The 12,127-nt window shown below is 38.3% G+C and overlaps 1 protein-coding gene across 1 annotated transcript in view; it reads left to right on the plus strand.

Moving 5' to 3' along the window:
- GALNTL6 (polypeptide N-acetylgalactosaminyltransferase like 6) overlaps nt 1-12,127 on the plus strand; it is a 1,356,076-nt gene that overhangs the window by 1,257,663 nt on the left and 86,286 nt on the right. Inside the window, exon 9 of the mRNA XM_049864011.1 lies at nt 1,407-1,514. Within this exon, the coding sequence (XP_049719968.1) occupies nt 1,407-1,514 (108 nt within the window). The remainder of the gene's footprint in view (nt 1-1,406; nt 1,515-12,127) is intronic.

The following is a 12,127-nucleotide window of genomic DNA, read 5'->3' on the forward strand; positions in this document are numbered from 1 at the left end:
TCATTTCAAGCAACTGAGTATTTGGGAATAGTTGCATTGCCTTCCCTTGGACTTCCATGTACCGCCATCACTATTTGTTCAACCTGTCTCACAGCATCATTCCTCTTGGTAAAAGAAAATGGAAGCACCCCAGAACTATTGCCCTGCGATAATCTTTAAACCTTAAACCAAAAATATCCCCTGAAGCCTTCTTAAAACCAAACAATAAAAAACAATAGTTTAGCTTAATTAGTAAAGAATGTCTGCTTTAAGCACTGTACTTTTTGAAAATCTATCTTTATGGGCTCAAACTGACAAGAGGAACTAGAAAGTTTAGATCGGAAATTTAGGGGGCAGTGAGTTTATATTAATGATGGAGAAACAACTCAGGAAAAAACTCAGCCCAACCCGAAGAACGTAATCAACCAATGTCACTGAATTGTGATTGTCAGAACTATTGAATTGCTGTGCTCTGCTGCGCATATTCTCAGCAACGAGAAAAATAAATTATAAAAAAAAAGATGTAAGCTAAAACAAGCATTTCTCTTTCTTTCAATATGATACTTTAGAATAAGCTGCGTATCTCTTTTTAATCATTTTCTGGCAATTAAAGTAGCTGAATATTTAGCAGATATGATGACAGAATTTATATTTTAATAGTTACTCCTTTTATAGTAGGAAATCTGTTATATAAGCCACGATTAAGTATGTGTCCGAGTGGAGAGTCATGGTAAAATGTAACCAATTAATTCTTGTTACTATATATAAGCACAGTGTCTTAGCACATACCTTGAGTATAATATTGCCTGAATCCACATTGCTAACCAATTATTATCTACACCTAAGAAAAGACCAGTGGTGGGGAGAAATTAGAATGCAACTATGATATAAAAGGTTGGCTTTACTGCAAGTTTCAGAATCTAAATGTAACTGAAAATACGTATGCGTTTGTCTTAATTCATTCACCTATTTTAGAATTTCCATGGTTTCAATTCAGATTTTTAACTGGAATTTTAAATTCTTAAATTTAAATTTGTTATTTCTTCAAATGCGCTCAGGGCAGGATTATCAAAATCAATGTCTGTATTAAAAAAAAAAGAAGAAGAAGAAGATATATAGACAGTAAATAATGGCACAAGATAATATTTGTGATAAAATTTTAGTAAAATAAAAAAACCCAACTCGATGTCTACGGAAATAAAACTTTCCTGAACTAGTGTTTTGGCTCTATACTTCTATGAATCTAGATTAAAATGCGGTTTCCTTTCTTGGTTAGACACGTACGAAAAAAATTACTGATTTGAAGACCATGACAGTTTAAGATTTTTTTTTAATGAATCTTGCTAATAATTCATTTTTTATAGTCCATTTTTGTCCTAAAATTCACTGTTCTCTTTTGTAATCTTTTTTAAATTTCCCCTCCATAGGTTTGGATGTGTGGAGGAGAAATGTTTGACGTCCCATGTTCTAGAGTTGGTCACATCTACAGGAAGTATGTCCCTTATAAAGTTCCATCTGGGACCAGCCTGGCAAGAGTAAGTAACTGAGGATCAGAACAGTTTGTCCTTGATTTAGCTTTCCATCGGCAGAGCAGTCAGCCTCACACCTGGTATGATTCAAGGCACAGCCTGACAGAAACATCTGACAAAAATGAAAACTCCCACCACCTACCGTTTCATTTGGTAGGCTTGAGCACATACAGAGTTCCTGTGTTTCTCAGGGGTTTTGTTTCCATTCCTTAAGGAGGTATTAACTGTTATGCCAATTCTTATTAATTGTTTCACAGCATTTCACATACATTATATATTCAATATTCACCACTACCTTCTGAAGTTGGTGTTCCTATCTTAATTTTGCAGATGAGCAAGCCGAGGCTTAGGGAGGTGGCCTGTTCACACTCACACAGATGACAAACAGCAGAGTAGGAGCTTAAACCCGGTCTTTCTGAATAGACGTCCCACTCTTTCTCAGTACGTGGAGTGTAACAGGACCCATAATAAGTCAGATGAAGAAAGGGGGAAATGGGAGATGAGGAGAGGTGGATGGCCAAGCTCTGCCTTCTTCGTCTTTGTAACTAGGGTCAGCTTTGCTTAAAACTTTACTCCATTCTCAAAATTCCAATATTGACCAAGTCCAAGTTTGTTTTCAGACATTGTTTTGAATAAAACCTTTCCTTGGACCCTCTGCAAGGAGGCTTTTCTCTTCTGCCTTTTAGAATGTTTTCCTACGTGTTTGGAAAGCGTTTACATATTTGCTGAGAACGTAGTCACAATACCCTCTACAGACAACCTGATAATTTCTCTAAGTTTTCCGTGTTACTTTCTTCATGGTGGGGTCGGTTTTATTCACCATAGTATGTACTTGCTACAGCTCAGATGCCAAATCTATAAAAAAGGATTTTTTTTACCATATCACTTTGCACAATGCTGCCCCTAGGATTCCAATCCCGTATTATTCATTTTGGTTTTTTTTTTTACTAGTAAGGATGTAACATATATCAGTATTTAAATACTTGTACATAAAACTCAATAATCTCACATAACAAGCTTTTTAAAAAATCTAGTTTATCAGAATTCATGCAAATATCAATCCCACAAACTTTTTATGTGTGTTATTTGTTGCTCTACATCCAGCCCCTAGTACAATGCATGGTAGGTATGTGATATATATTTGTTTAAAATAATTAATCAGGAAAAACTAAAATAGCTAAATGCTGTGTATCTTAAATTGTTACTAAAATGTAAACAATTTATTGACGTGTAATAAAATTTTCATTTATAGTAATTCTTTTTGGGGAGACATCTTCTTTATTCCCTTCCTGAGATATTTGCCAGCAATGTTGATTTTTCTATAGCCACATCTCTAACCTCTTTTATGGCAGTTAAGAGTTTATAGGAATGAGCTTACATTAAATCCACCTTGAAGGGAAATAGTCACATTATTCCTACCTCCTCAAAAATATAAATTAGACATAAGTAACATAATCCACTAAATAGCTATGGAAATATACTATTTGAAGAAAAGAAACCAATCACAAAATCATAAAGTGATTAAAAAGCTGCATCTTAGGTAAGGAAATTGCCATCATTTAGTCTAAATATATATAATACTTAATTTGAGCTTAAAACATAGGAATCTGGGAACTCATTCAGGAAAGCAACAGAAATCTGCAAGAATGAACAGTTTTGAGCACATATCACAAATCAGCCATGTGGATATCATAAGTCATATTCAGTTTAAATACCCCAAAGATAATGATGCTGTCACAAGTTTACTTTTGCTCACTTCTATGTTCCCCAGCTTGTGTCCCAACTGAATCATTCGTTTGCTAGATGGATGGTGTGTATGCTTGGTTTGTAGTCAGCAGTAGACCGTACAAGCCAGTGGGGAAAAGTTGTGCTGAGCCAAAAGAGTGCATTTTCAAAAACTAAAACTGTTCCTGTATTTTCAAGAAGGAAATTAAGTACTTTTTCAAGGATTGTCAATATAAGGAAACTAGGGTTGACACATAAAACTTCCAGGCAAGAAGTATTTATTCAAATGAAAAAACAAAAAAATCCGTAATTCAAGAATTGTAATCTTTTCCACTTAAATTTTACTTGAGGGCTCTTTTTTTTAAACTGCTAGAGCAGTCAGAGTAGTAAATATTGAAACTCAGCCGTCACTCTAAGGAATGTTTTAGGGTTTTTTTTAAATAAAAAAAGTACATTAAAACGAAAAACAATTCTGATATTTTGTGGGAGAACCTCAACTACCTTGTCACACCCTACATTATTACTAAATCATCAAAAATGATGAGAGACTTAAAGATGCTACAGATACAGGACTCTATCTGCTTGGTAGGTAGTTAATCTTCCCAGGCTCGTTAGGAAATGAAGATTTGGCTCCAAAAGCTTCTTTTCTTTTTGACAAAGATGGCTCAATGCTTTGAAAATGTGTCTTTCACTTACATACATATGTAAATTAAGAGACCAACCAATTCTCAAAAACACAAACTCACACACACACACACAAATGTGTGAACAGCCTACAGTTCTCTGAGCAGTATACCACTGTGTATTGTTGAAATTAAATTCAAATTATTAGTTATTAGTACTTCCTATAAAAAATTTTTTTTTTTTTCTATTTACCTAGCATTACAATTTGGTTGGAAGAGACAAGATATCCATATAAGAAGCTATTAGAGGATAAGGCAAGACAATAAGTTATTGTTCAAGTGTATTTTGAAGATATGCGTGTTTCTTTAAGGTATATTTGAAGAGGAGGAGGACATGGTACCATAGCTGTGAGCTTCTTCAGTCCTCTCAAGTTAAAAGAATAGAAGACAGGAGAAGAATTAATGCATTCAAACCATGGTGTTAGTGAAGAATGCTGAATATACCATGGACTGCCAGAGGAACAAACAAATCAGACTCAGGAGAACTACAACCCGAATGCACCCTAGAAGCAAGGATGGTGAGACTTCAGGTCATTTACTTTAGGCAACGGTCAGTAAGAACAATAGCTAGGAAAGAACATCATGTTTGGCAAAGCAAAGGGTTAGCAGAAACAAGGAAAGTCCTCCATTAGATGGACTGTCACAATAGCTACAACAATGTACTCAAACACACCAAGGATCATGAAGACGGCACAGAGCCAGACAACATTTGGTTCTGTTGTACATAAGATCGCCATGAGTTGGAGCCAAGTCAACAGTAATTAACACCAACGACAACAACATCAGGGATACCTCAGTTAAATTAACAAGTTTCATAAAACAATGATTCCCAAATTCAAGAGCAGTGACCAGAATCAATTTCTAGGCTAGTTTCTACCCAGACTCAGTGAACTGAGAAAAATAAGAATCATAAAGCTAAATTTATTCAGTTTAATTAAGTGTCCTTTGTATAGTGCTTATAGACTTTTCATGACAGTACAGAAATAAAAGACATTAGTTTTGTTAATATCCATATTTGGAAAAATAAAATTAGCAACGCTAAGTCTGTCTTGGAAGAAGTACAGCTAGAGTGCTCCTTGGAAGCGAAGATGGTGAGACTTCATCTCACATACTTTAGACATGTTATTAGGAGGGCCCAGTCCCTGGAAGAGAGGACATCATGCTTGGTAAAGCAGAGGATCAGTGAAGAAGAGGAGGACCTCCAACAAGATGGACTGACACAGTGGCTGCAAAATGGGCTCAAACATAGCAAGACTGTGAGGATGGCACAGGAATGGGCAGTGTTTCGTTCTGTTGTACGTAGGGTTGCTAGGAGTCAGAACTGGCTCCATGGCAGCTAACAACAACATCTCAGCTCACAAAACGCAAAATCTAGGACACAGTAACTTACAATTCAGCTTCATCTGGGAATCAGAGTATTCACTTATCATTGAAGAGCCTCAATATTTTCACTGGGTCTGCTCAGTGTCTAACGTCAGTACATGGGAGTACAGTTGGGGTGCTTTTTCACCAAGGACAAACAGCCAGTGACCTCTGATGGAAGGGATACTCATCCCTAGGGCTGTAGGGAGACTAGAGAGGCACCAGGGCTGAGGTGACAAGTCACACCTTCCCTGGAGTGGCCCTGAGTTTCCTTCATCCCAGAGGAGTGAGCAGCTCCTCAGCAAAATGCCTCTCGGGAAGGCTTTTGAGCTGAATGACGCTTTGCACAGCCAGAGGTGGCTCAGTAGCAAACGGGAGAAAGACTTTGAAAGAAAGCCCTTTTGTTCAGACAGCTTGGTACAAAAGTCAAGCATTCTGCCAAAGGAGAACTCCTGGACTCCACTGCTAATGCCACTGTGTTTGGGGGCAATCAAACCCACTGCACCTGAAACAGTTGGCTTCAACAGCAGAGACATGATGCCCCAATGAGGGCTCCCCAGGAGGGTCACAACACCAGAGGGCAGCCTTGCAGGCAGTAGGTGGGGCATTCATGGAAGTGCACACAGCTCACCTTCCTAGTGCCAAGGAGAGGACAGCATAGGAGACAAAGCTGGAACTGACCCTTACCCTAAGTCTGTACCACGCTGGAGAATGCAAATCAGGGGACTCCCTATGTCTGTGTTTTACTTCTGACATAGTGTCCGTAACAGTTTTCTTATTCTAAATTTCATCTGACATTTTGCAGCCATGGTTTATGAAGATGGGAGAATTTAGATTTTTCCAAGTTTCAAGAGAGGAGCTCAAACCAAAGAAATCAGATCTCATAAAAGTTAAATTTCATAGGATGTTCCATACTACTTGAAAATGCAGCTCATGTTAAAAGGGAATAGAGTTTAGATGTCAAATGAGTAGGCTGGGCTGGTGTACCAAGTTCTAATTGTCCAAAACTAGGCCCTTAACCATTTTGCGATAATGCAGTAATAGCACGGGCATGGGAATGAACAAAGCAGGAACGCGCAGCCACAGAGAGTGGCGAACAATTGTGTTTGGAACCTGAGAAGTTAGGCCATGATTGTTCTTGGATGCAGACTCTGAAGGACCCTATATGTACACCAGGGTGTACGGCCTTTTTCTTACAGACCATGGGGAGACACTGATGGCTTTTGGACAGGAAGTGTCAGGATAAAAATAGAAGGGGCAAAATGAAAAGATCAACGGGCAAGTAAACATTAAAGGGGAGAAAGACTAAAGGAAGTAACATTTTGAATCCAAGAAGCGTTTGTAAAGACTGAGCAAATAGGGAGAGGTCAAATGTGACCGTGAAGTTTCCATTGTGGCATCTGAGAGAAAATAGCATCAGTACAAAAATAGGGAAGTGAGGAAGAGACAAGGAGAAGATGCTAAGATTGGTTCTAGACGAGGTGGGTTATAAGTCACCACCATTACATGGGCTCAGAGATAGTCAGGTCAGGGAAGATATGTATAGATTTTCTGTCCAGAATTCTGAGAACCAACAAAAACTTTTGCCAGGTTTTCTTTACGAATAAATTTTTATTCATTCCTTAAAAAAAAAATTCTGCCAAGCACTGTGCTAGGTCCTGGACTTAGACATGACGAACAAGATAAACACAGACTCTACCTTCTCATAACTATCATCAGTCCTGACTATGGCAATGAGGCAGGGGTCCACACAGTCCAGGAATCTATATAGAACAATGTCAAGAGAAATTAATTCAGGACGTCTCAAGGCTGAGAGAAGGGTTAAATAAAAATAATCTGACTCACTATGGAATATGTACCCTACATATTTTATTTCTTTATAAACAATTTTATACAGATTTTAATGTTATAATTGGGATTATGATTTTAATAGGAGAAGTATATTTTACACACAACATTTAGCATTAGAACCAAAACTAAACCCATTGCTTTCAAGTGGATTCCGACTCACAGCAACCCTACATACAGCATTATTTAATATAAATAATAATCATATGTTCTATATTAATAAATTGGATTCCTGGTGGTGCAGTAGTTAAGAGCTCGACTGCTAACCAAAAGGTCAGCAGTTCAAATCCACCAGTTGCTCCTTGGAAACCCTAGGGGCAGCTCTACTCTGTCCTGTAGGGTTGCTATGAGTCAGAATCAACTCGACAGCAATAGGTTGTTGTTTTATACTAACAAATAATGCTCAATGATCCTGAAGGCTACAATATGATCCACACACAAATTACAAATGTTTTTGATTTTATACATTTAATAAGAGTCTCTAAGCAAAATGTTTCCCTCTAGTGCTTAGACTTCATGGACACAAAGGTTAAATCCGAGGTGTGATGGAGAAGGGCAGTTTTGCCTCTGTCCACTGTGAAATGGCTTCTTACCATATTTCCCGAGATGCTTTCCTTCCAGTGGCATATCCTGGGTAACATCCAGCTCTGCTGACTCCATAGATCATCTCAGTTGCTTGAAACTGATGAGGTTGTGGAGGAGGTAAAGGCGAGGAGTGTTTCAGTGTAGAAGCCAGCCCTCCCCAAGTCGATTAACAAATACTTCTCTATTGTTAACTGTGGTGTCAACTCTGCCTGTCTGAAATACTAGAAAAGGAAAAGTACAATATCTGACATATGCAGCTTGCCCTTGCTCATGTCAGAAAAATATATCAGTTGGAGGAAAGGCATTAGCAAGACCAAAATGACTACTTTGATATCCAAAAATAAAATCGCCAGCAAGGCTATAAAGCACCATGATGAATGGGAAATCTACACTCCCACAAATTGACCTTTCTCCCCTGATGACTATAAATCCACTCTCTCATAAAGCTGCCCAGCAAATAAGAGCTGTTGCGTGACAACCTTAGACATCAACAGCAGCCAGTACCTCCTTCCACTGCTCTTAAAACTATAGGGTTCAGATGCTTTATCTGAAACTATCATGGAGTTCAGGGACACGGTGCTGTATCAAGGACTTGCTCCCAAAAAACAGAGGATGATGAATGCTTCCCCAAAGACTCAGCTGCATTAATGTGTAGGTCTCCTGTGCAGAAGTGATCCTTCTGAAAACAATAATAATCTCAAATTCTTCCATATATAACAAAAAGGGCAACAAGGCTGTCCGATATTTGTGGCAAGAACTAAAGATGATTCACATACTGCAATTACGTGTTTTTTCTCTACTCTTTTGGCTATATTTTAGAATATAATACCTTTTATTTAGATGGAGCTTTTTATTTAAGAAATTCGGGTATCTGCCATAAATACTATTTCATTCTTCTCCATATCCTCCCCAAAAATTCAATCATAGATTTATTATGTGAAAATAACGATTCAATCACTAAAATATGAGTCTACTGCATGCTATAATGATAAATGTCATCTTTAGCCTCAGGTGTAGACCGAGTTAAAGTCCATCAATAAATATTTACCAAGTGCCTACTATGTGCCAGGCAGAAATTCAAATGTCATACTATGTATCCTAAGCCAAAAGTATTGGACCTTTCTAATTATATCAGCTCAACCCTTTGTAACATTACCTCATCGTGGGATAGTACCCCATAATGTAAATATGTTTGTGGTAGACAACACTAGTTAAAAAAAAAAGTTGGCATTGAATCAATTCCAACTCAAAATGATCCTATGTGCATCAGAGTAGAACTGTGCTCCATCAGGTTTTCAATGGCTGACTTTTCATTTTATTCTGAGGCACCTCTGGCTGGACTCAAACCTCCAAACTTTCAGTTAGCAGCCAAGCCTATTAACAGTTCGCACCACCCAGGGACTCCAGAGGGACAGTCTCCTGCTGTATGTGAGACAGAGAAAACAACATCATTTTAAAACTCAGCAACTTCCCAGAAAACCTCTCAAAGTTGTCTTTTGAGTTTCTTCCTATCTTTTTGCTCTCCATAATTTTTGTCCAAAGCTTTCACTGATGTCTTCTCAACATTAAGGCATTTGCTCAATTATCTTGTTTCAAATACTCTTTGGTACTGTCCCAAGTTTCAGCTCAGCTGTGACTTACAAATCAATTATCTGATGCTTTCTAGTGTACAAAACAGAGCTTGTAATTGATGCAGCCATTCCCAAGCTATAGACTTTAATGTTATAATTGAGATTATGATTTTAATAGAAAAGAAAGTATATCTTACCTATAACAAAAATAAAACCAAAACCAAACCCATTGCCGTCAAGTCAATTCCGACTCACAGTGACCCGGAAGAATTATTTAATATAAATAATAATATGTTCTATATTAACAAATTAAATTTAATGATTCTGAAGCCTACAATGACATTTACAATAACATTTCTTGGGCTAATCAGTGAGGACCAATGTTTTACATTAGTTTTTTGTTAAGCACACTGAAAGGTTTTAAAAAGTAAATATAATACTTAAATGGCCATACTAGATAATGTACATGATAATTGCCCACCATCATTAATCATGACTTTCACTTTGTCATTCAAAAAAAAAAATTAAAATGGGATTTATTTTCTATTTCCTATGGTACTTTTATGGTACTTTTCCACTCCTTTTTTAGTTAATCTTTCCCTACCTGAATCACCTTAGCATTTTATGTTGTTATTTAGCGTTTATACAGGTTTCTTTTTTCTCAAAGCACTTGAGAAAAAGAGGACTTGGCGAGCTTTATTTGTGGGCTGGGGGGAATTGTAATTGTGTTTTAATCATTACCCCCATTACAATTGAACATTTTCCTGAATTCACAACTTAGCTGGAGTCTCAGAAAGGAGAAAGCTTACTTAGACAAAATGGGTCCCTGCTGCTACAAAATTAAGCTGCTGAAATTCAAGCAAATTATTTTAGCATTCCATAATCTCAATAACCAAAAATACACTTCTGCAAGGGGGAGCCAGGCTGGCCACTTTGTTAGTCTGCCTTTTGGGACTCCAATCAGATGTCAAAGCCACAGGAGCACCTGGAGAGAAGGGACTCATTTTGTGGAATTAGCTTCTTACCAGGAGATGTGCAAATGCTTGGTGACACTCTGCTTGAGACCTCTGCTATTTCATTTCCATTTTAATAGCCCTTGTTTCTAACAGTTTACTACTAGTTCATGGCAGGAATTCCATTTCCAACTGCCATTCTTACCCAAGTATATCTCCTTTCTGGTACCATTTGAGGTGGACAAAATAGTTTCACTTGATATTTTGTGAACTGAGAAATGGTCAAAGACCAATAGCAGCTTTGTAGTATCTGGATGTTTTTGATACCCTAACTCTAAAAACAGATTATAGGAATGACATTTCACAGATTATCTAAACTTTGAACAGATAATTTTCTGCCTAAGAACCCTAGAATTAGAAACATAGGGGTTTTTTCCTACCTGTTTTGAAAGTATGGCGATTAAAACGGGATCCACTAATAAAAGCCCAAAACCAAACCCGTGGCTGCTGAGGCGATTACAACTTACAGCGACCCTATAGAACAGAGTAGAACTGCCCCTTAGAGTTTCCAAGGAGCACCTGGTGGATTCCAACTGCTAACCTTCTGGTTGGCAGCCATAACACTTAACCACTACACCGCCAGGGTTTCCTGGATCCACTAGTAGCAAATGAATAAATGTAACACCACATAGTTTAACCACAGTTTGTTTGAATCCTTACTGGGGACGTTCTTGTGAGGAAAAAAACAGTTGATACTCTCATTGGCTGATGGTTAGAAAATGTAGGTTGTGACTCGTGAAAAATAGCAACTGGAATAATAATTACCTACAAATAAGGTCACACTTTTAAACCAAAATTGCAATGGCATGAGACACCATTGGCTGATTGCCAAAAATAAACACCCATCAGATTGTCCACAGCTATCTCCAGACAGCTCCAAAAGGTTCCTTCACATGTGTTCATGTGACTGTCTCTCAGATACAGTATCCCATATGCGCCGCCCTTTGCTTATCTTTCTCTTGTCCCCACGTGCTTCTGTCTCTTGTCTCTGAAGCCACTGGAGAAGCCATACTACCAAGACTACTCAGCTTGTGGTGCTATCTCAGGAGGAACCAATACTTCAGTCCACAAAGTGACAGAACTTTACCGGGTCCTGGGTAGACTTAGGGAGGATGGCCATCTCCCAGCTGTATGCCATAAACATTCACTTAGACACAAAAGACCTCTGTTTACGTGATCTCTCTTCAACAGTTCCAACAGCTACTGGTTATCCCCACTTGCCCAGAATTTCAACACAGCAGTCATGAAAAATAATTCCATCATATTTTGATTCTCAATTCCAGCCAAAAAACACAAATACATTCTTCAGGGATGAGTAAGTCTTGAATAAGTGATAGTTCTATGGTGGGACTGTCATTCTGTTTTTTGCTTCCAAGGCTAGGTCATGAAAGGCATTGCAGCTTTCCCCTTGGTCCCTTGAATAGCTTTCTTTGGGGAAAGCCAGCCACCAGGTTGTGAGAAAACTCAAGCATTCCTGTAAAGAGGCTTACATGGCAGGGGGAGAGGGAAATGGACCGAGTCCTCCCGCCAATTAAAAAAAAAAACTAAATCCATTGCCATCAAGTCAATTCCAGCTCATAGCGACCCTACAGGACAGAGTAGAACTGCCCCACAGAGTTTTCAAGGAGCGCCTGGTGGATTCGAACTGCCGACCCTTTGGTCAGCACTCAGCTCTTAACCGTTACACCACCAGGGTTTCCTCCTGACAATGGCAGGCACTAATTTTCCAGACATGTAAATGAAGAATATCTTCCAGCCCCAGTCAAGGCTTAAGATGACTGCTTCCTCAGCCAAAATCTGACTGAATTTTGTGAGAAATTCAAGCCAAATAG

The sequence above is a fragment of the Elephas maximus genome, chromosome 21 (genome assembly GCF_024166365.1).
Source record: "Elephas maximus indicus isolate mEleMax1 chromosome 21, mEleMax1 primary haplotype, whole genome shotgun sequence".
NCBI lineage: Eukaryota > Metazoa > Chordata > Mammalia > Proboscidea > Elephantidae > Elephas > Elephas maximus.